Raw genomic sequence first — 25,438 nt, 5'->3', positions numbered from 1 at the left:
AGAATCTTTCTGGATCTTTCTGTATAAATTTATAATAGATACTTTTCATAGTTCTGTTATAGTTAAAAATTTTTTTATACTTCACTCTTTTATTTATAGGATTTATTTTAATATATGTATGAGGCCAGGCTCTAACTGTATGTTTTTCCAAACAAATGATTGATTGTCCTACTGTCAATTAAAGAATGATTTTTTTTTCCCTGATATGAAGTTTTTCTATTATCATATCCCAGATATATACTTGAATTGGTTCCTGGACATTGTTTTCTCTCTTAAAGTTTTTACATTTTCAAAATACGCATATGTTTTGTCAGAGTCAAAGATTTCTACATGGCTTCAGACAAAAAGTAATAGACCCATGCATTAGTTCTGTTCTCCACCAATTTCCAGTATCTGAAGTTGATAATTTTAAATCGTTTTAACTGTTTATTCTGGTATTTATTTATTTGATTAAAAAATAACATGCTTAACTTCTTTTCTCTTGAATTTTTGGTTTTAGATACCTTCTATTGCGTTCTTACTATTTTTTCTAATTTTCTCATTCCTTCTCTCCCTTAACCCTTCCAATATTTGCTGTTTGTTATTGTAATTTTTTGTCAATATTGTAAAAACTGAACCAGTATTATCCTGTGATTATAGTTTTTTCCCACAAACCAGGTTTTATTTTTTTCTAGTGCTAATATTTGTCTTGTGTTGTCATTTACTTAGTTTTCTACATTCTTATAACTGTTTATATCCAAACTCTGATAGAACTTAAAATCTGTCAAGTCATTCAAATGCATCAGGTCAAGAATGTTCTTTCTTTTAGATTCTTGGTATTTAGGTGGAAATAAGTAAAAATAATTTTTGATGTTGAATTATATATTTTTATGACATTTTTTGAATATGAAAGATCATCTGTTTCTTAGGGAAAATTTGGAAACCATCAAAGTGTATAATTAAGTTATTAACATTAATTATTAATTCAACTATCAGTATTAACCCCTGATATTTTCCTTGTTACCTATTTTTATACACCTACACACAAGTAATTCGTTATCTATTGCTACATAACAAGCCAACCATTTATTTAACTTATTATTCCAGAGGTCAGCAGTTTAGGCTGGGCTCAGCTGGGCATTTCTTCTGCTGTGCTCAGCTGGGCCACTCATGTGTCCGTGGACGTATGCGTCTGCAGGTCAGTGACAGGTCAGCAAGGCAGCTCTGCTTCAGGGGTTGGCTGGCAGTCCCCTGGGACCGTGGGGTAGGTGTCTCATCATCTAGCAGGCTAATCATCTATATGTATATGGTGGCCCATCTACATACACACATATGGGGTTCCAGGAGTAGCATGAAAAGAAACCCCAATGTACAAATGTCTTTTGAGCTCCTCTTTGTGTCATGTATGCTAATATCCCCGTCATCGAAGAGAGTCATGTGGCCAAACCCAGATTCAATGGATGGAGTTCACTTCTTGGTGAAAAGGGTAACAAGGTGACCTTACAAAAGTTTGTTTGTTTTGGGGTTGCTCTAGGGTTTATAATTTCCATCTTAAATTTATCACTGTACTTTCAAATATGAGTATTTTACTTCACGTGTAATGTGTAAGAACCTTCTACCACTATGCTTTCATTTCCATTCGCATCTTTTGTGTAATTTTTGTTATATATTTTACTTCTCTATATATTATGAACAACGCGATATTTTGTTAATATTTTTGCTTTAAATCATCAGTTATTTTTCTTAATTTTTAATTTTTATTGAGACTTTTATTTTTATAGAGTAGTTTAAGGATCACAGCAAAGTTGAAGGGCAGGTACATAAATTTACTCTGTATGCCCTGCCCAACGTGCATAGCCACCCTTATGATCAACATCCCCCACCAGAACCGTATATTTAGTACAGTTGATGAACCTCCATTGACATATTACAGTCACCCAAAGTCCATAGTTTACATTATGGTTCACCCTGGGTGTTCTACATTTAATGGGTTTGGTATAGTAACATGTATCCATCATTATCATTCACACAGAGTATTTTTACTGCCCTAAAAACCCTCTGTGCTCCACCTTTTCATCTAGTCCTTGTCCTCCAGAACCACTGTCAATCACTGATCTTTTTTTAAGTTGAATTTATTTGGGATGACATTGGTTAATAAAATTATATAGATTTCAGATGTACAATTCTGTAATACATTATCTGTATATTGCATTGTGTGTTCGCCACCCCAAGTCAGGTCTCCTTCCATTACCATTTATCCACCCTTTAACCACTGATCTTTTTACTGTCTTCATAGTTTTGCCTTTTCTGAATTCCATATGCAGGTGGAATCATATGATATGTAGCTTTTCAGGTTGGCTTCTTTCACATGGTAGTATGCTTTTAAGGTTCCTACATGTCTTTTCATGGCTTGATAGATCATTTCTTTTTAATGCTAAATAATATTTTATTGTCTGCATGTACCATAGTTTATCCATTCACCTACTGAACGACATCCTGTTTGCTTCCAAGTTTTGGCAGTTATGAACAAAGCTGCTATAAACATCTGTATACAGGTTTTTGTATGCACATATGTTCCTTAAATACCAAGGAACATGACTGCTGGATCATATGATAAGAGTATATTTAGTTTTATAAGAAACGACCAGTTGTCTTCCATAGTGGCACTACCACTTCGTATTCCACCAGCAATAAATGAGAGTTCCTATTGTTTTGCCTCCTTGTTAGTATTTAGTGTTGCCGTCATTCTGGATTTTTGCCATTCTAATAGGTGGGGAGTGATATCTCACTATTCTTTTGTTTTGTATTTCCCTGATGACATAATGACATATTACACGGAGCATCTTTTTATATGTTTATTTGCCATCTGTATATCTTCTTTGGTGAGGTTTCTAATAAAAATGAAAAAATGAGGATCTAATAAGGTCTAAAAGGATTAAAATAATCATTAAAAAATTGAGTTGTTTTCTCTAGTTGAGTTTTAAAGAGTTCTTTGTATATTTGGATAACAGTAATTTTTCAGATGTGTTTTTGTAAATATTTTCCCCCAGTCTGTCACTTGTCTTCTTATTCTCTTGGCATGGTCTTTTGCAGAGCAGAAATTTTCAATTATAATGAAGTCCAGATTATTAGTTTTATCTTTCATAGATTGTGCCTTTGGTGTTGAATCTAAATCACACTCAAGATTATCTAGGTTTCCTTGTGTTACCTTCTAGGAGTTTCATACTTTTGTGTTTTACATTTAGGTCTGTGATCCATTTTGACTTAATTTTTGTGAATCTGTAAGGACTGTGTCGGGATTCATTCCTTTGCATGTGGATATCCAGTTCTTCCAGCACCATTTGTTGAAGAGACTAATTTTTCTCCATGTTACTACCTTTGCTCCTTTATTGAAGATCAGTTGACTATATTTATGTGGGTCTATTTCTGTGCTCTCTATTCTGTTCCACCAATCTATTTGTCAATTCTTTCAACAATATCACATTGTCTTAATTGCTGTACTTTGTAGTAAGTCATGAAGTTGGGCAACATAGTCCTCCAGTTTTGTTCTCCTTCAATATTTTTTGGCTATTCTGAGTCTGTCACCTCTCCGTAAACATTATAATTAGTTTGTCAATATCCACAAAATTACTCGCTAGGATTTTCACTGGGATTGCTTTAAATCTGTAGGTCAAGTTGGAAAGAACTGACATCTTAACAATATGAAGTCTTTCTATCCATGAATATAGAATGTCTCCCCATTTATTTAGTTCTTATTTGATTTCATTAGTCAGAGTTTTATAATTTTCCTCATATAGATCTTGTTAGATTTATTTCTACTTAATTTATTTTGGGAGTACTAATATGATTGGTATTGTATTTTTAATTCCACACTCCACTTGTTCTTTACTGATACATAGGAAAGTAATTGACTTTTACATATTAACCTTGTATCCTACAACCTTGATATAATCACTTATTAGTTCCAGAAGTCTTTTTGTTGATAATTTCTAATTTTCGATGTAGACAGTCATGCCATCTGCAAACAAAGATAGTTTTATATCTTTCTTCCCAAGTTGTATACTTTATATATCCTTTTCTTGTCTTACGGCATTAGCTAGAACTTCCAGTATGATGTTGAAAAGGAATGGCAAGAGAGGACATCCTTGCCTTGTACCTGATCTTAGTGAGAAAGCTTTAAGTTTCTCACCGTTAGGCATGATGGTCACTGAAGGTTTTTTACAGATATTCTTTATCAAGGTGAAGAAGTTCCCCTCTATCCCTGGTTTACTGAATTTTTATCATGAATGGGTGTTGGATTTGGGCAAATGCTTCTTCTACATCTATTGATATGATCATGTGCATTTTCTTTAGCCTATCGATGTGATGGGTTATATTAATTGATTTTCAAATGTTGAACCAACCTTACACAGTTGGAATATATCCATTTGGTTTTGGTGTATAATACATTGTTGGTTTTGATTTGATAATGTTTTGTTGAGGCTTTTTGCTTTTATGTTGATGTGACTGTCAATTTGTTCTCTGTATCTATGAGTTTGTTTCTGTTTTGTTTGTTTGTTTATTTTGGTGTAGGTGGGAGGTATGATCTAACTAATTTTTCTCCAAGTAGTCATTTGTCTGAATATTAAATAATTTTCCCCACTGATTTGAAATGCCACCTGACTTAATCAGAGTGATTTGCTTTTGAAAAAACAGAAGACTACTCAAAGAAAGATCAAGCAGAAAATAAAACTGCCATTATTGAAATTCAATGTAGCATTATGCTTGGGATTGAGTTTGGACATGGTCATGTGTTATTAATGTAAATGTTAGGTGAACCTTTCAGCAGAAGCTATAGATGATGAACAGTCTTCAGAATAAAGGGTTGGACACATGTCTAAATAGGTGCCTAGCATAGCATTTTTATCATATACACAAAATTCTTACATATATAAGAACATATATAATTCTTTTCTTCATTTTAAAAAAATTTTGCTTATTCTAACTAGTAGTTTATTTTCCAGAGTAAATGCAGAATCTGTGGTAATACTTTAGATCTACACTGTTCTATTCAATACATTTGCCACTAGCCACATGTGACTATTTGTTTTGATTATTAAAATTAAAATTCACTTCCAGCTCTGGCTGGTGTGGCTCAGTGGACTGAGCACTGGCCTGGTAACCGGAAAGTTGTGGATTTGATCCCCAGCCAGAGCACATGCCAGGGTTGTGGGCCAGGTGCCCAGGTGGGTGCGTGCGAGAGACAACTGATCCATGTATCTCTCACGCATCGATGTTTTTCTCCCTCCCTTCCCATCTCTAAGATAAATAAATAAAATCTTTAAAAAAATTTCAGTTCCTCTGTTGCACTAGTCACATTTCAAGTGCTCAATAGCCACATTTGGTTAGTGGTAAGTGTATTGAATAGTGTTGATATAGAACATATCATCATTGTAGGAAGCTTTCTTGGGTAGTGCTTCTTTAGAGGCTTGTATACTGATAGCTTATCTGATTTTTAGTGCCCATAAAAGAAGCAAAAATATTTTGCATAGGTTTTTTTTTTAATACTATTTTGGTCAATATGTGGAAGATGATGTCAAGATAGCTTTGTTTTTTTTCATTTTAAAAGGTTCATGGGAGAAAGTTTGAAAATTACCAAAATACCGTAAAGGAGAAAATAAATATCTCCTACAACCCCAAGGGATAGGATTTTTAAATAGCCTTTTTGAAGTATAATATACAAGTGCACATATCATAAGTGTGCAGCTGGATTAATTTTCACCAACTAAATAATATATGTCTATTTACTGCTGTTCCTCTATTACTGGGTTCTTTCTGATTCTTGTCTTGATTGTTTGGATATTATAATCATAGTGTTGTTCAAGAAGAACACATGTATTTCTCATATCACATCAAGGGGCACATGATGCCAGTTTGTTTCACTGCTGATGATGGCAAGTTTGACCGCTTTGTTAAGGCGGTGACTACCAGGCCTCTCCATTCTAAAGGCATGTTTTCCTTTTGTAGTTAATGAGTAATCTGTGGGTGTGATTTTTGGAGACTATGGAGACTATGTGAATATCCTGTTTCCCAGCAACTTTTCACCCAATGATTTTAGCATCCATTTAGGTAGCTTTCAGAAATCAATTATTACAAGGAAGTTGCAAAATGGTGATTTTAAACATTTTATCATTTCACTTACAATTTTTAGCTGGCATTCTTTGAGAAATAGCTCTCCCCTATCTCTCTTTCCTTTGATCTCGCCATCCCCCTCTCCCGTTTTTTTCCTTATAAACACGCTAGGCATCTTTTATGAAGTTGGTCAGTGTGGCCCGTCATCATACTTTGGGATTCATTGCTATGTATAGTCACATCTGTGTGATGTGCTGTTAATCCAGGAGAATGTTCACTTTATAGTGGGTTGAACATTTTTATATTTTTGACTTAAACTGAGAATTCTTATAGAATAAAATTGTTCAAGTATTAACTTAGATAAATATTATATCACTTTGGATCTTTCTTGATTAATTCTATTGAAACATAAACTTTTCAGAAACTGGGGCAAGTGTGTTAAGGAATTCCCATTTACACTAGGCAAGAAAGTAAACAGTAAGTGGAGAGTAGGGTAACAAACACTTATGGTATCAAAAAACAGCCGTGAAAAGGATCTGTCTTAATGTGCTAGCCCATTGCAGTTTAACATATTGCTTACAACCTTCACAATAGAATTTGAGTGACTTCAGTTACACATTCCAGGAGACTGGCAGTCTGTTACAATCAGAGTCTGAACTTTAGAGCAGGCTAATTTACAGCGATGGGATGAAGAAAGTTGTGGATTTGTATTACACACTCTCACCTGACACTGTATCTGATCCCTTACCTGCTGATTGACATCTTGAATGAGCTCTTTGAAGCAAGTTCCAGCTTAATTAAAACGTTTGCTTGGTTAGCAGTGATCTGTGAAAGCCTGTGATAAATATTGAATCAGGTTCACCTGCTGGTTGCTGCGAGTGGATAAACAGCTGCTTTGTGCAGTTTAATCATGAAACTGGCAGTAGAGTACTACTACTGTTTGAATTTTTTAAAAAGAATAGTTGAAAAGGTATAGTTATGTCACTTTTGCTATCTTACTAGAGTGTGTGCTTATGTGAGATTTTGCACAACAGGCATTCAGTACCTGTTTAGATGGCTTGGACAACAGCAAATGGTTGATAAAGATTAACAATAAACCCTGTTTTTTATGCTTCGAAGATTGTAGTATAATTCCACATTCAGTGGCTTTTTACCACTAGCTTTATATATGCATGAATTTTTGAAATAAAAAGAGCAGTATTTTTGCTTTTTTGCCAAGTTGATTGGTAATTAAAATAATTCTGTTAAAGCTTTAAGATTTAAGGTTATGAATTCCAACTTCTCTAAAAATTTATTGTACTTTGTAGTAACTTGAAGAACTTTTTAGATACTATTTTTTATCCATAAAATGGAATTAAAAATTAATATTACTGAACTGTTTTAGAATTATGTTAATAATTAGGTAATTAACAAACATCAAAGGAAATGAATTTACAAGCACTAAAGGGACCTTTATAAATCTTCTTTGAATTATCAGTTTATTACTTTGAAGAATTATTGTGTTGGCCTAGTTTGTTGTAAGAAGATACTCTTTCCATTTGATTTCCATATAAAATCAGGCATAGGTTTTGGGGTAAAACCTTCACCCAAATGAGGCACAATCTTTGAGCACCTGATGAGTGTTATGGACCTACTTTCTAAAAATGCACACAAATTTGTGTCTATAGTTTTTGGGTCATCTCTAACCCTCTGTAACAGTTTGTGGGCCCTAATTTAAGAACCTATTTCCTAATAAATTTGGTTAAAATTTTTTGGTCAGGAGGGATTACAATGAAAGGTATTCTACTAGGTATTAAGCAACTGAGGAAGAACCAGAATATTATTTGTTGTGCTATGCTTTCTTTGCAGTACTTTTTAGCATTTTTTAAGTGTATTATCCTCCACAATCATTAGCTCTAACGATTACCTACCATAGGGGGAATTCCTAATTCTTTACTAAGTTTTTATGTTTTTATTCCTATCATAAATTTGTTTGGAATTTTATGGGGAGGATAATATTTAAGTCATATTCAGCCTGCTCAACTTTTTAAAAATATTTTATATGTGTTGATACATGCAACCCTGGTTTATATTTTTTCATTATATACAGTATTCCATTGATTGAAAAAAAACCCCCACATCTTATTGACCCATTCTTCTGTTGATGTAGTTAGCTTGTTTTCCTCCCTATTTAAAAAACAAATAAACAAACAATGCTGCAAATAATATCACTACTGTATCTCCCTTAAAGTGCAAGAGTTTCTTTAGCATTTATACCTACCATTGTCATGCTGGGTCAGAGGGTTCATATATATTTGATTTAACTAGATCACCAGTTTACTCTCCACAATGGATGTGCCAGTTTATACTTGGATCAGCAGTTATGAGAGTTGCTTCATGTTTTTCTAACACTCAATCTGGTGGATGTGAAACAGAATCTAGTTATGGTTTTAATTTGCATTTTCCTAATTAGTTATGAGGTTTAGCCTTAGTTTACACATCTTTTCAGATGTTTATTGACCTTTCAGGTTTTTTTCCCCCTCTGTGATTTCTTGTTCTTGGCCATCTACTGGATTTGTCTTTTTAAAATTGATTAGTTGGAATATTTTATGTGTTGTAGATACTGATCTTCGGTTGGTTTTATACATTGCGAATATCTCCTCTCAGTTTTCTTTCTACTATTTTTTTAAACGGGGGTATCTTTTTAAATAGAAATTTGACATCCTAATGAGATTATTTTTTTTCATCCATTGTGCTTTTTGGTGTATTGCTTAAGAAATCCTTCCCTACATGGGGATCATAAAAGATATTTTCCTGTATAGAGACAGAGATCATATGGCCTACAAATCTAGAATATTTTCTCTTTGGCCCTTTACAGAGAGATTGTTGACTCTTGCTTTAAAGAGTCTCTTGAGAGTTTCTGTTTTTTTTTTTTCCCCTTGTGGAACACAATGGGAATATTGTTAGAGAATATTTGACTTAAATGTCAGCTAATAATAAGTTAAAATAGTTTTTATGAATTTAATTTTATTGCTTACCCTTAGGAATATTGTGTAATTATATTCAGAAAAATAATGCACTTAGAATACTAACTTCAACAATTCTTTAATTCATGAGTGAAACTCATACCAATAACCTCCAAAAACTAACTTTATAGAACAGCTAAAGAGTGGAGTTCTTTGTGAGATGAGATGACCATTGTTATTGTCTTCTTGGCTTGGTATATCAGGAATTCTAATGTTTCTTGAATGGATGGCTGGATGGATGGGTGGATGGATGGATGGATGAATGGGATAGTACATACAAGGTGGTTAGCACAGGGACAGCTTTAAAAAATGGTAGTTATTATTACTAATGAATATATCAGGATATGTGTTTGTCACTCAAAAGTGGCCCAAATATTAGCATAACAAGATTATTTTTCTTTTTGGCCTTGAAAAGTAACAGATTGTCTTGTATTTTTTTCTTTTCAAGTATTTAGGTATAGTAATTTTTTTGTTGTTGTGAGGGGAGGTTGGAGAAAGGTATGAAACGTTAGAGGTTGACATTGTAGTATTTTAACTTGAACTTCTTATTATAGCTTTGTGAAAGAAATACTGGCAAGGACTTAGCAGTTGGCCTTTCTTTTAAGATCAAATCTTAAAATCTTTCTTCACCCTTTTAAGCCACTTAGATGTGTGTCTCTATATGCCAGGGCAAGAGAGGGAATAGATAGAAGTTGTTAGAGAAACGTTTTCCAAAAATTTTTGGTTACTGACCATCTGAGAACAGTTTTGGCTACTGTAGATTTGAAATGTATTTTTAAACAATTGAATTCTGCATATGGAAATAATTCTGCACAATTGAATTCTGCACATGTATGCTGTTATTTAGATTGGGTTTTTTTTTGCCCTTTGTGGAAGTGAAAGGACTCTAGGCAGTTTCTAGCTATGGGAGAAGCCATCTTTGCTCTGCCACTCAGTGCAGCTGGTTTACACGTCCTAGAGATTACAGGTTTTGGGGAGGCCATGAGTTTTATCTTCTTTAAAGTATGTTATCTGTCTTTTAAAGTGTTAGCCTTTAACTGAATTGGAGTACTATGAACTCCTGTCATTGCTGTTTTTATCATTCTTTCTCTAGTTTTCTTAAAGCAGTGAAAGTAGCTGATCTGGGTTCAAATAATTCTTTTGCTATTAAAAGTCTCTTCCAAGCCTCTGTTCTATTGCCATATTTAGTTTTTTACCACCCTCAAATATGATTGTACCAAGTCCTTTAAATGGAAATGTTGGTAGAAGATCACTCCTGAAGAAATAATTCTTTAATATAGCAAAAGAAAAAGAATCAGCTTTCTTAATTTCTTGTACTCTACTTGCCCATGCACCCATTGAAAAATCATCTTCTTGAGGAGTCACCTTAAGTTCATAGGTGGTATAATGATTTCAGAGCTTTGAATCTTAACAAACAAACAAAAATATGTTTAATATGAAATTAGCCATGGTTTATAATTTTCTTAATTATAAAATGAAAAATAAATTTAAGGTATTTCAGTAAAGCTGCTCTAGTGGGAAACATTTTCTGAAACTAGTTCCCCATCTTTTTTTTTTTTTTAGTTAGTAGAGCTACTAGCATAACATTTTAATATAAACACATTTTATTATTTAATTATTAGTCCCCAGTGCACACCTTTTAAAATTTAAAAAGTTTGAACACAAAGCAGCAAGTTATAAAGCTGTATAAAATCATTCTTTTTTGTTTGAAAAAATTGTATGAAAGATGTATTTATGCACATATGAAGGTTTGCAAGTTGTGAACTATTTGCAAATTGTACTGAATTATTTGTCTGATTTATTTTGTGTATTCCTGTGGTGTTTGAATTTTTTGGTCGGGGAAAAAGTGGAATTAAAAGGTGTAAGTGATAAATTTTTAAGTGGAATTGGTGTTGAAAAGTGTTCCATCAAAAAGTAGATGATCTTTAAACCTTGAGAGAAGACCCCTTTAGTTGATTCTTTTATGCTTGGATATAATATATTCACATATGTATAACAATGCATTGCACTCTAGCATTCTAATATTCAGGATGAATTTAACTGTATCATATGGAAGAGAAATAGTATTATTGAGTGAAAAGATTGAAGGTATAAAAAAGTAAAATAATTCTGCTACCTAGAGTTACCTTAATTCTTTTAGTATGTTAATTAATTAATGTGATTGTTGCAAAGGCCAAAAGAGAATTCAGTCAGAAATATCATGATATAATTTGCTTCCCATTTTCTGTGTGACCATAAATTGTCAGATATTGCAACATATGTAACATAAACCACATGTCAGCTGTTTCCTGCCTCACTGTTGACAAGAGCCCCATTCATAACTCTTCTTTTTATCCTTTCAGTGAATAAGTAATTATTCAATATAGAAGGCAGGATATTTGGAACTGGCTATTTAATGTGGCAGCACTCTGTAATGAAATCTGCTGTTACTGGCAACCTGAGAGGGGAATGTAACAATTCCAGCATAGCTGTAATTTTATCTGCTTTGACTGTTTATTTGGCACATCAGTGAACCTTTTATCCCAGTGAGTGACAGTTCCAGAAGGGTCACATTTACATCCATTCTATCATGTATTGTAATATTTAATGGTGGACAAGGTTGAGCGAGACTGGGAGTAATTTGAACTTGCTTTTCCACTGAGTTGAGGCTAAAAGACAGCTTGATCCCCACTATTGTGGTGTAACATGCTATGACTTAGCATTTGTTGATGAAGGCTAATCTTACAGATTATAATTTTTTAAAAAAACTTCAGTTAAATGGCATATTTGTTCTACTAAACTATAACTCTTCATTACAAATTCTTTTAAGCTACTGTGCTACTTAGCTTTTCGCCCCCAACAGTGACCACATCTATAAACTAACCATTTCACAGTATTCCTCTAAATGAGGCTGCACTCATATGTGTAGTAATTAAGGTTGTTAGGTAGTAGTTATTCAGAACCCATGGGTTCTTACGTATAGCATTAAACTTTTTTTAATTTTTGAGAGTTTAGAAACAGGAGAGAAAAAAAATCAGATAAACATTAGACTATATTCCTGCAGTTCTATATATGGTGTGTTTAAGGAGGCATTTATATAACTATTTCAATTATAAAACTGAATTATGAGTAAAATTGTCCAGGAAAAACTATCTTGAATGATGATTCTACTGATGGATTTGCATTCTATGACAGGTAATTGAATTTCAGATATACTCGTTTCACACAAGCAACCTGCCTTTATTATTAAATATTAATAATATGCATTCATTTTCATACCTTTGCTAGAGAATAGTTTTCACTTCTTGTTCAGTGATAATTTAGATTCAGCTTGATATTTCTATTCTTTTGTAAGCTATGTTTTAAATACTTAAAAAAATATTATGTATATGTATATGCACTGCATGGTATCTGCATTTAGCAGTTTATTTCTGCTGGGTGTTCAAAGGACAGTGCAATATAAATTCAGTATCTGGCATCGTTGGTTTTCTTGGCTTTGTGCATGTTAAACCTGGTATGTATTGATACAGTATAAAAAATATTAGTACATTATAGGATATTTTAATGGGCTGTGCTGTAAACAAAGAAAGTACTATCACTTCTAAGCTATAATATCACAAGCTCACTTGAAGCCTAAGCAAAAATTAAAATTGTCCTCAGTTTTGTCTTATGTTTTTATAATTTATGAAAGAGGAAAGTTAAAATGTACTTAAAACTTTTGGAATTTGAGAGTTAGAGTAGTATGTTAGAAACCAGCATAAATATGGAAACATCATTTATAAGTTTTAAGAATGAGAAAGAACCAATTTGAAATGGAATTTGTAGTTTTTCTTTAATGGCAAGTTTTAGATGGTATCTTGAAAGTTCTCTTTATTTGACAGTAGTGATTTATGGGTTCTGATTCCATGAGAGGTTTGGTAACATTTTTTATGGTATCCAGACATTAGCTATCTCTTTTTTTTTTCTTCCTTTTTTTTTTGTACAGCAATCTGGTAACTGTTCTAGGTGCTGTTGTTCTAGCAAACAAGGAAACAGTCAAGATTCTTCAAATGCCAGTAAGAAGGATCATGGGGGGAAATCCAAGGTACCAAAAATATATTTTGGGACACGTACACACAAGCAGATTGCTCAGATTACTAGAGAGCTCCGGAGGACAGCGTACTCAGGGGTCCCAATGACTGTTCTTTCCAGCAGAGATCATACTTGTGTCCATCCTGAAGTAGTAGGTAACTTCAACAGAAATGAAAAATGCATGGAATTGCTGGATGGGAAAAATGTGAGTAAAGTTATTTTGTTTTAGAGAAAAAAATAAGGTTGAAAAGATTAAAATTACTCAATTTTTTTGTGTTTGTTTTGTTTTATATTTACATTTCCAGTGAAATCAAATAATGTATGAAAATTGAATTAATTGCTAGTATTGATATTTTTGAAAAATAATCTTACCACAAGAAAATCCTTATTTAAGTTTAAAATTATGGGGTTTTGTTCTAAAGTTTGGGGATATTTAATTCCTTGAAATTAATACACATTTTAATCAGATACCTTCTTAGCTTCTTTTAAGTCCTCCTACCAAAAAGAGTCAAACATAGATGATCTTATATGAAGAGATAAAAGTGTTTAAATGATTTAATCTAATTAGATTTAATTACTGTTTATACATATTTAAAAAATTCAGAGGAAGATAGTTTAGGCTCTCTCTGAGCAAATTTTAAAATGTTTTTTAATTGAATGAGAAATATAATGATTATCCTGTCTCATTCTGATTAGCATGAATTTCTTGTTCTAAAAAAATTATATGAAATTACTAACTTCAAAGATATGTCATTGGTGGTTTTGAAGTTTTCCAGGTAAATCTAAAATAACACGAATTTGGACTAGGTGGATATAGAGAAGACTTTCTTACTAAAGATATATAATTTTTAAATAATTTTTTGCAAAGTATTAGTTTGTGTATCTGTTTGATAACTAGTTTACTCTAAAATGGAAGTTCTGAGTCTGAAATTAAATCCAGAAATTATTGGTGAACCATAAATTGATAGTATATGAAATGACCAATGATATTTTAATGTATTTTGAAAGTTGTTCTATCTTTCACTGGTATTTTGTCAGAGTTTTCACACAACAGGCTATGAGCCATAGCCCTTGGAGTTTTGTTTAATTGATATATATATATATGTATATATATATATATCACCTACTATATAATCTAAATAAATTATTTTGTATTATGCTTTTTTTTCTCAGTGCTTTCATTTATTAGATGGAAATTTATTCAAGTTTTTTTTGGAACTTTTCAAAAGGTGCTTCAATAGACATTCATGTAAACATGAAGTATAAGTACTAAGCAACTTAAGTGGAAGAACTTAAGACTTGTTCAGAGCCAAGAAGAGAATACAAATTAATGAACCAAAACCATTTTTGAAATTCTATTTATATTTATTTTTGATAAGTCTTTTTAACTAACTGAGGAACTGTGAAATCTTCAAACTAATTAAGAAGTTCTCTTCAATGAGAGATGAAGAGTAAAAAGTCAAATACTAAAAAATAAAACAGATAAAAGGTTCTTCATGATAAAACCCTGTAAATTTTATACTTAAGTAGATGTTTTTTCCATAAATCGCTAATTTATTTACTGGATTCCTCAAAATCTTGAATTTTCTTTTTTGTCTATGTAGTGTGTGAGAGAAGACTTGCTGACATTGTCATTATCTTTTTATTGTTATTGGGGAAATTATAACGATTTATTGTCTCATTATTAAAAGCAATTATAAAGCTTAACATTGTGCATTGAAAGAAAAGTCTTATTTTATGTAATCCCCTAGAATCCTATAGTGCTGGTTATGTTTTTTGATTGATCTTTACTGTCATAAGATTGAATCATGTAAAAATAAAAAGTAATCCAATGGATTTGCATGTTCAGAATTTTCCATTGGCATTTAGTTTCTGTTTTAAAGTAAACGAGTCTTTTGTTTTTGAATATTAGTGATAGGCATAATTGAAGATACCTGCTTGTAGTTGTTTGTCGTGACCTAATTCTTCTTCAGAATGCTTAGCTCATAGGCATACACGAACATTCTTTTTCTTGTTCCCAAGCCCTCAAGGTAATTTGGTATTGTAATGAGGGCCAATTACAAAGTCACCATAGGTGTCTGTGTTTACTATGGCTGAATTACCAAAGCGAAATGATAAATAGATAACTGACAGTTTGAGGGAAAAAGAGTTTAAAGTGTGATAACGCTTCAGTTGACAGACTCCCCTCAGGGTTGTGTTTCACCGCTAAAATGGACGAGCTTTTCTGGTTTTGCTATCAGCCTGCACAGGAGTGTCATTCTAAGTGCCCTTAAAGTGTAAACTTTCTGATTTTTTGGCTTGATCCAAGGGCACATGTGTTTTTGTTCAGTTTCTTTTACTAAAGTTCTCTTATACTGGAAAAGCAATGGATTTATTCTCTTAAAAGTTAATTTTGTTTCAGTTAAGAAAAAATCAACTAGCCCCAGAAATAGTTCTAAAAAATTATTTTGGTATGGAAGAATATCTGTTCTTGTTAAGATGAGATTTAACAGTTTTTAATCACAGACTCTGTAAGCACCTACCTCCATACTAAATGTATACTAAGAAAGTATTTAGAAATGGGTATACAAATGCTAATGACATTGCAGCATTATTCATAAAGCAAAAATTAGTAACAGTCATAAATGCTCAATAGTAGTGAAACTGGTTCATCAACTGTGGCACATCAATTCAATGTACATATGTGGGCAACAATGAAAAAATACTTACTGATATGAGAAAATATGTCTTAATAGGAGTTTTACCTAAATAGGCTTAGAGAAAAAAGTGATTTTAGTTTTGTGAGAAGTGTTTATTGTGGCTGTATTATTAATAATCCTCAATGCCTGGGGAAAATTTTTAAAATTCTCATTATTTTAATACTAGGTCACATTGTAAAGACAAATCAATACATATGCACTACCTATGTGTAGAAGATATATAAAATGAAACATATCAAAATGTTAATATGTTTTTTGTGGCAGAATTATAATATATGTTTTTTTTTCCTTGATATTCTTATGTATTTTCCAAATATTTGGAGTGAACACTCTATTTTTTCCCTTAGGACATTCCTTCCTCTCCATCTCCTTCATTTCTCCTTTCCCTCTCTTCTTTCTTCCTTTCTTTCTTTTTACTTATTTAGATTTAATTAAGTAATACTGCCTCATGTCTCAAGCTGAAAGGTATAAAAGTGTCTGTAGAGAAAAATCTCTCCCACTCCTGTCCCCAAAATCTCTTAGCTCTGATCTTGGAAGGCAATCAGTGATACCATTGCTCCTGCATATCCTTACAGAAATATTTTTGCCTAATATCACTTTAATCAGAACAAAGCCACAACAAACATAATTTTAAAAATATATCTCAAATTAATTTAGGGGTATCTGGAGCTATACTAATCTGGAATCTATTGAGTCAACTAATGCAGTGTCTTTAAAATGATTGGGATTGTAGACACAGTATAATTTGTCTCCTCTATAAAATCTTTTCTTTATGGCATTAATGATGTTCCTAAAATTCTGAGATAAACTTGTTTTATTTCTTCTGTTCCAGTATGGGCTCACATTTCAGTTATATACATTTGTTTTTAGGGAAAATCCTGCTATTTTTATCATGGTGTTCATAAAATTAGTGGTCAGCAGACATTCCAGACTCTCCAAGGGATGGGCAAAGCCTGGGATATAGAAGAACTCATCAGCTTGGGCAAAAAACTAAAGGCATGTCCATATTACACAGCACGAGAACTTGTAGAAGATGCTGATATAATATTTTGTCCCTACAACTATCTTCTGGATTCACAAATAAGGGAAAGTGTGAGTAAACATGTAAAAATTAGAACTTTTTCCCTGCTTATTGGGATGTGAGGGTAAATGTAAAAGCTTTTAGATGTTTTAATATCTTTTACTTTACTTTTTGTTTAATAGTTAATTTATGTAAGTGTATACACAGATTAGAATACTGAAAACATTCTAAGGTATAATAAAAACTGAATTTTAGACCTTGTCACTTTAATTCTCAAAAAAACAACTATTGTACTTTTAAGAACCTAGTACTGAGGTTGGATTATAGTAGGGTTTTTCATAACCTTGATAGTGATAGCATTTTGGGCTGGATAATTCTTTGTTCTAAAGGGTTGTCTTGTGCATTGTAGTAACAGCATCTTAACCCACTAGATGCCAGTAGCACCTTCACATGGTAACAATCACAAATGCCTCAAGACTTTGCCAAATATCCCTGGGGAAGCAGAACTGTGCCCAGTTTAGACCCATTTATAGCTATCACTCTTTCCATTTATGAATAGTCAGAAAGAATTATTTTAAAACATTTATCTGAAGAATCTGTTTTGAAGAACTTATGTTGGGAGAATATGCAGACTGCAAGTCATGCTTTGTGAGCTTTTGAGAAGTGAACTTTGTATACAGCATTTGTGTTAATTTGCCTGTTTTTTCTTAGAAACATCCAGTTGTTACAGTATAAGACCAAAAAAAGTGAATAACTTGGTATATTCAATTGTTATTTCTCTCTTTAGATCTGACTGCAAAACTTTCATTAGCTATCTTAAGTTTGAAATTAACAGACATTGTTTACTATCCCTACTATCCCACCTCTTATTTGGTTATCTCTTGGCTAGGTCTCTTTCTTCTGAGTGACTGCAGATCAATGACAGATCAGTCTTTTACTATTACTTTTATTAATCTTTCCTCTGCTTAAAAATCACTTACTGCTCTTTGCTCATGGGGTAAAGTCCATATTTCATAAGCTTACTTCAAATTGCTCAATAGTCTGACCTGAATCTACCCTTTCGGCCTTCTGTGTTGCAATCTCCCAACGTGAATCCCCTCAAAAATTACCTCAGAGTTCCCTGAGGATTCCTTGTTCTTTCCTGTGTCTCTGATTTTGATGACACCTGTGTTGAAATGCCCTACTCTCTTTGTCGATCCAAATCCAAATACATTTCCTCTTTAAACCCTACTGTATTTCCAGCTCTTCATGGTTCTTTCTTGATCATCTTCAACCCTCTGTGTGGTATTATTTCCTCAGAGTAACTCATTGACAGTTGGTTTGTGACATTTCTTTGTATTAGCTAGGATTCTCCCAATTGCAAGTGACACCAACTCAGCTTCAGTAGAGCTTAAGAAGAACTACTTGACTAACTCATCGTTGCCATGGCAAGTTTTTTCCAATAGGAGCAAAGATAAGGATAGGTAGCTAGCAAACCTGGATGAAAGTACTCGATCTTATATTAGTCACCCCAGATTACTCTTCTTGTCCTAGTTTGGATCTCATATCCATTCTCAAACCAGCCACTGTGACCATGTAGGGATGGAATACTTCATGTAATTGACAAGCCTGGTCTCTGAGTCTACCCGTGTTGTAAGCGTGGTGATGTCCTTGATTAACAGATTAACAGTCCGACCAACATCACATGGGAGCTGGAGAAGAGCAGTTGGCAGAATGGAGTGTTGCAGGACAGACTAAAATGAAAGATACATATTGTATTACATTAATATTCCAAGAGTCTTTTGAATTTTGTATTGTTATTTTAGTTTTAAAGGTATTTTGCTCTACTTTTTAATTTATGTTGGAGATTCCTTCATAGTGGAATTTGTATACTCCTTTGTATAGCCAGCTGTACTTTGATCCAGGTTCACGTAACACATTATTTTGGTTGTGATAAGTTTGCAAAGTATTTTGAGAATGAAAGGTGGCAGACTCTATAATGGTGAGCTGATATTTGGTTGGCTTTTGTACTTTAGAAGTTTTGAGACCTAGAATCAGTTGCTTATATACTTGCAATATTGGCCTATAGTGTGATTTTTTTTTTTTTTTAAGAAATATCATGCCTATTATGCTGTTAAATCCATTTTTTCTAAAAGTTTTACAGGACATTGTTTTAATCTTATAGATGGATATCAATCTGAAAGAACAGGTTGTCATTTTAGATGAAGCTCATAACATCGAGGACTGTGCTCGGGAATCAGCAAGCTACAGTATAACGGAAGTTCAGCTTCGGTTTGCTCGAGATGAACTAGATAGTATGGTCAACAATAACATAAGGAAGAAAGACCATGAACCCTTACAAGCTGTGTGCTACAGCCTCATTAAGTAAGAATGTTTGTCTGTCAGTGTCATTTGTGCTGCCTTTGTATTGAAAACATGTTTATTATGCAAGAGTATTTGCAGGTAGTAAACTGATCAGGCTACTTTGGAAATGTATTGTTCTTTGCCAGTTAAACTTTTAAAAATAGGCTAGTCCAAACTTTTGTCTTATTCAAAAGAATATAATGGACAGAATCAATCTTTTAAATTGATAATTGCGAATCTTATTCCTAATTTAACCAGATAGATAATTTAACAGCCCTATAGGCTATGTGTAAGACACTGGGCTGAACATTAAGTAAGGATTTCATTTAACATTTTAAAATTCTGGATCATGGATTTAATTCATCACTTTATCCTCCAGTTTGAGTAGGATTTTGGTTTAATAAGTTTCAATTAACCGAGATTTTAATACTGTAAAATAATATATTTAGTAGGAATTTTATTAAAATTTATAATGGATAAAATATAATGATAAAATAAAACTTGCATTAGATAATTTCTTTCATTAGACATTAGATTTTTATTTGTTTATCTTAGAAAAAACTTCCCGACTCTACATCCCATTTCATATGCTACAGCGATTTTTGTTCCCTGTACAGTATACTTTTTAAAAAATGGGAAAGTTATACAGTCATCTGTTTGAACAGAAAAGGTATACACAAATTGATATTGTAGAAACCTTCTCACACCATCTTCCATATGCTTAGTTCTTGTCCTCCTACACAAGTTTATCATTCAGTGCATGTTTATGCATATATGAATCAAATTGGACACTTTCTTTCTCTTGTCACTTTCTTTGTTACCCAAATGATGGCATACTATATATACATTTTTGTCTTCCCCATTTTAAACGTAGAAATAGAGATTATGTTTTTTAAACTACTTTATTGAGGTATAAGTGACATACACAATGCTGTAAATATTTAACGTATACAACTTGATGAGTCATAGGTAAGTATATGTCCATGAAACTATCACTACACTCTATGCCCTTCACCACATAAATATCCCCTTCACTTCTGGAAGTTTCTTTCTGCACCTAGGGAAACATTTCTCAGAATATATCCCCGTCACTAAGTGACACATGACTGTAAAGGACACCCAGCTGGTGTCTCGAGTTGCTTGGCATGGAAAAAAAACCCACATATACTTAGTGACCAGAGGTGTCGGAGTGAAGTAGTAAGGGTAGAGGAGACACACAGTAATGTTTTTTCTAGACAGCTTCTATGACATCATCTGGTTTTCCTGCTCCTCACAGCCTATTCTTTCTCTCTTTTTTTTTTTTTTTGATAATTCTATTTTGTTTGATGTCTAAATGTTGAAGTGCCTCAGGACTTGGTTCCAGGACCTCATTTCATTTCTAGCTCTGCACTTTCCCTCCATTACGTAACCCAGCACCGTAGCAGTGCTGCTGAGGCCTGAGCCTGCAGCTGGCCCCAGCCTCTCCTGGGAATGCTATTTTCATATATCCAGCTTACTTTATATCTTTGTTTGGTTATCAAATTTCCAATACAAAACTTATTTCCTTCCCCTACCTACTCTTCCTGTCTTTCTCGTCTAAACACACAGTACTAACCAATTCCTCACATCAAAAATTTAGTATTACTCTTGATTACTACCCTGCCTCAATTTATCAGTAAGTTTTGTAAATGCCACCTGCACAAAATATCCCAAATCCTTCAATCCCATATCTACCCTCCCACAGTCATCTGTCAACTAGAATATTGTAACAGCCTCCAAACAGGTCTCTGCGCTCACTCTTGCCTTCCCCTATAACCCATTCTGACTTTGAAGCTGGAATCATCTTTTAAACACTTAAAATAGATGGTCTTTCTGTTATTTAAAATTCCCCATTTAAAACCTCCCCATTGCACTTTGAATAGAATTCAAATTTCTTATCCTGGCTTAATATTATTGCTTATCACTCTAACATTGTTTATACCTTTATTCCTTTTTGCCCATTGTGTTGCAGCTACATTGGCTTTCTTATGGGTCCTTAAATGAGGATAATTTGTTAACCACCTCAGGATTTTTGCTCAATTTTTTCTGATTCTCCCATAACTGGGAACATTTTGCTTTCAATCCTGCATGACTGGGTACATTTTGCCTTCAATTGTTAAAATAAATGTCACCTCAGGTAGAGAGCTTTCTTGATATTCAAATTGAAGTAGCAATTAGATTACATTAACCTAATATACCTCTTATTATCGCCTAATATTTTCTTGTTTATATATTTGTTCCTAAATTTATTTCTTCCTTTAGTAGAATGTAATTTCCATGAGAATAAGGGCCTTATCTCTTTTATTTACTACTGTATTTCTACAGCCTAGTATAGTATCTGGCATAATAATAGGCATTTAAGCAGTTACTGAATGTACACATGTGTATGTATATTAATGAATATATTTATATATTTTCTAATAATTCTCTTTTTTGTGTTAATATGGCACTTTAATTATTTTTATTGGGTTATTTTGTATTTTCTTTTAGCATTTGGGGTGAGCCCTGAGACATGGGTCTCTTTTGTAGAGATAGTCAAGTAAAGAAGTGTGAATCCACAAAATGCAATTAGGAAATGACATGCATGTTTTTCTTTTCTGAATAAAAGCTTGCTTTTTAGCTATGTAAATGTTTTTTTTTGTTTTTTGTTGTTGGGTTTTTTTTTTTTCAAATCTGGATATGCATGCTTTTAAAAACATCTTAGTCCACTTTTGTGTCCTAAGAGCTTCAAGGAATACAGATTACTGTATCTCAGTTAATTCTCTGTTCTATGAAAATGGTGCACATATGCCCTGGCTGGTGTGGCTCAGTGGATTGAGTGCCAACCTGCGAACCAGAGTCACGGGTTCATTCCCAGTCTAGGGCACATGCCTGGGTTGTGAGCCAGGTCCCCAGTGCGGGGCGGTGTGTGAGAGGCTACCACACATTGAGGTTTCTCTCCCCCTCTTTCTCCCTCCCTTCCCCTCTCTCTAAAAATAAACAAATTAAAAAAAAATTCATTAAAAAAAAGTGCACATAGAATGATACTTGTTGATGGAATTGTTTTATTTTATTCCAGTTGGTTAGAAGCAAACTCTGAACAGCTTGTGGAGCGGGATTATGAATCATCCTGTAAAATATGGAGTGGAAGTGAAATGCTCTTAAATTTACACAAAATGGGTATCACCACTGATACTTTTCCCATTTTGCAGGTAAGATTTTTTTTTCCCCCACCTGAGAAAATTCATTCAGTGATTTAGAAATGATTAATAGTGAATAAGTTTATCCAGGGTAAAAAAAAAATGTAGCAATTTATTTTAAAATTTTTATAATCTTAGGTGTGATGGCATAAATTATGGGTGAAAAAGCATTATTTACTTTGATGGAAATAAGGCTTAAAGGAAATAATTGCTTGTTCAAAGATAAAAGAAGTCAGTATTTTTAGGTCATAAATTTATTTTGTTAATTGTAAAAGTTAAAAATTTGGAAAATGGAAGGATAAATTTATATTTTGGTCTCCTTAATTTAGAGGCTATAAACCTGGGTGGATGGAGATCATGAGTGGGCTATGGGATACTGTGAACATTATCAAATTGTATGCAAAATTTTATGAGTATGTGCTTTTGTACATTTCTCTGAATAGAAGCTTCATGACATATATTCTCAGACAGGTTCTTTCCCACTACCGCCCCCCACCCAAATTTTCCTTTTTGTTCTTTCTTATTTATTTATTTAAATAAAAAGTCCACATTTTATTTTTTTTTAAGTTTTTATTTATTTATTTTTAGAGAGCGGGGGAAGGGAAGATGAAAAAGAGGGAAACATCAATGTGTGGTTGCCTGTCACACACCCCCTACTGGGGACCTAGCTCACAACCCAGGCATATGCCCCTGACTGGGAATTGAACTGGTGACCCTTTTGTTCACAGGCTGACTCTCAATCCACTGAGCCAAACCAGCCAGGGCTAAAAGACTACATTTTAGACTGGTTGTTTTAGGTTTACAGAAAAATTTAGCAGAAAGGCTATTGACTTATATATCAGCCCTCCCTACACCCTACTCCCCCAACACAGATGTTATTATTTCTCCTATTAACATCATGCAATAGTATAGTGCATTAATACCATTTAACCAATATTGTTACATTATTGTTTACTGAAGTCTGTAGTTTACATTCTTTGTGTTGTACAGTTCTATGAGTTTTAACATAGTCATGTGTCTACCAATACAATATCATACAGAACTTCACTGCCTTAAAAATCTTTTAAGGTTGCACTTACTCATTCCTTCACTACATCTCATTTCCCTTGCTAGACATCTCCTGGCAACCACTGAGATAGAAACAGAGAGAGAGAGAGAGAGAGAGCGAGATAGATAGATAGAGAGAGAGAGAGAGAGAGAGAGAGGTATTTTTACTGACTTCGTATTTTGCCTTTTCTGGAATGTCATGTATTTGAAATTATACAGTATGTAGTCTCTATAGACTGGCTTCTTTCACTTAGCAGTATGCATTTAAAGTTCCTCTGTCTTTTCGTGGCTTGACAGCTTATTTCTTTTTATTTCTGAACTATACTCATTGTATGTATATAACACAGTTGTTTATCCGTTCTACTATTAAAGGACTAATAGGTGGTTTCCAAATTTTGGCAGTTATGAATAAAGCTAGTGTAAACATTTTTGTGCATGTTTTTCTGTGGATATGCTTGCTTCTCATTTGGGTAAACAGGAGCATGTTTGCTGGATTATACAGTAAGACTAAGTTTAGCTCTGCAAGAAACTGCTAAACCGTCTTCCAAAGTAGCTGTTCTGTTTTACATTCCCACCAGCAGTGAATGAGAGTTCCTGTTGTTCCTTTCAGATTTTTTGCCTACCTTTCAATTGGGTTGTTTGTTTTCTTGCTGAGTTTTAAGAGTTCTTTGTATATTTTGTATGTAAGTCCTTCATCACATGTATGTTGCAAATATATTCTTCCAGCCTGTGGCTCATCTTTTTATTCTGTTAACAACATCTTTAATGGAGCATAAGTTTTTAGTTTTCATAAAGTTCAACTTACCAGTTCTTTTTCTTTGATGGATCACGCTCTTGGTAGTGCATCTAAAAACTCATCACCAAATCTAAAGACTCCTAGATTTTCTTCTATCTTTTCTTCTAGAAGTTTTATAGTTTTGCATTTTACATTTAAGTCTGTGATCCATTTTGGGTTAATATTTGTGAGGAGTGTAAGGTCTGTGTCCTGATTCATTTCTTTGTATATGGATGTCCAGTTTTTCCAGCACCATTTCTTGAGGAGACTAATTTTGATCTATTTTATTGCCTTTGCTCCTTTGTCAAAGATCAGTTGACAATATTTATGTGGATATATTTCTCTCTGTTTTTTTCCATGGTTCTTTTTATCTGTTCTTTACCAATAATACCACACTGTCTTAATTACTGTCACTTTATAGTAAGTCTTGAAGTCAGATAGTGTCAGCCCTCTGACTTTGTTCTTCAATTAATGTGTTGGCTTTTCAGGGTCTTTTGAATTTCTATATAAGCTTTGATCAGTTTGTCAATATTTACAAAGTAATTAGTTTGGATTTTGATTGGTATTGCATTGAATTTATAGATCAAGATGGGAAGAACTGACATCTGAGTAATACAGAATTTTTCTATCCATGAACATGGAATATCTCTCCATTTATTTAGATTTTCTTTGATTTTTTAAATTAGAGTTTTGTAGTTTTCCTTATTGATTTAAAGAAGTTTCTGAACCCCAAAAGATAACAACTATTGACAACATGATCACCACTAGCATTTTGGGCAAATGAGTATTGAAATAAATATTTTAATCAAAATATAATTTTTACCCTGCATTTAAAAATGCAGTGTAGTATATTTTGCTATATTGTGACATCTTTTTTTTTTTTTTATCATCATTGGAGGACATTTTCATTTGCGTTTTGAGAGAGAAAGGGAGAGGGAAACATCGATGGGAGAGAAGCATCAATTGGTTGACTTTGTATGCACCCACAGTGGGAGTCCAAGCCAGGACTGGTGATCACGGGACCAGGGATCATATCTGGACCAGAGGTTGCATGTGCCTGTGTCTGGACCGGGAATGAACCTGTAACCTAGGTATGTGTCCTGACCGGGAATCGAACATCAACCCTTTGGTTACAGGATTGTTCCAACCACCGAGCCATACTGGCCAGGACAATATTGTGACATCTTTTTATGATTTTTTTGCATAAGTGT

General features: G+C 33.3%; 1 protein-coding gene and 1 non-coding gene across 2 annotated transcripts in view; both read left to right on the top strand.

Moving 5' to 3' along the window:
- Nucleotides 1-25,438, top strand: part of BRIP1 (BRCA1 interacting helicase 1) — a 110,052-nt gene that overhangs the window by 18,543 nt on the left and 66,071 nt on the right. The window contains 4 exon segments of the mRNA XM_054574815.1: nt 13,060-13,350; nt 16,715-16,936; nt 19,030-19,229; nt 22,285-22,417. Coding sequence (XP_054430790.1) covers nt 13,060-13,350; nt 16,715-16,936; nt 19,030-19,229; nt 22,285-22,417 — 846 coding nt within the window.
- Nucleotides 12,471-12,606, top strand: LOC129071602 (small nucleolar RNA SNORA8). Its single transcript, XR_008529282.1, has one exon. It is a non-coding gene; the product is annotated as a small nucleolar RNA SNORA8 (small nucleolar RNA).

Source organism: Pteronotus mesoamericanus, unplaced genomic scaffold (genome assembly GCF_021234165.1).
Source record: "Pteronotus mesoamericanus isolate MK-2021 breed Mesoamerican mustached bat unplaced genomic scaffold, CSHL_Meso_final contig_269, whole genome shotgun sequence".
NCBI lineage: Eukaryota > Metazoa > Chordata > Mammalia > Chiroptera > Mormoopidae > Pteronotus > Pteronotus mesoamericanus.
This window is presented reverse-complemented; position numbering and strand designations above follow the sequence as displayed.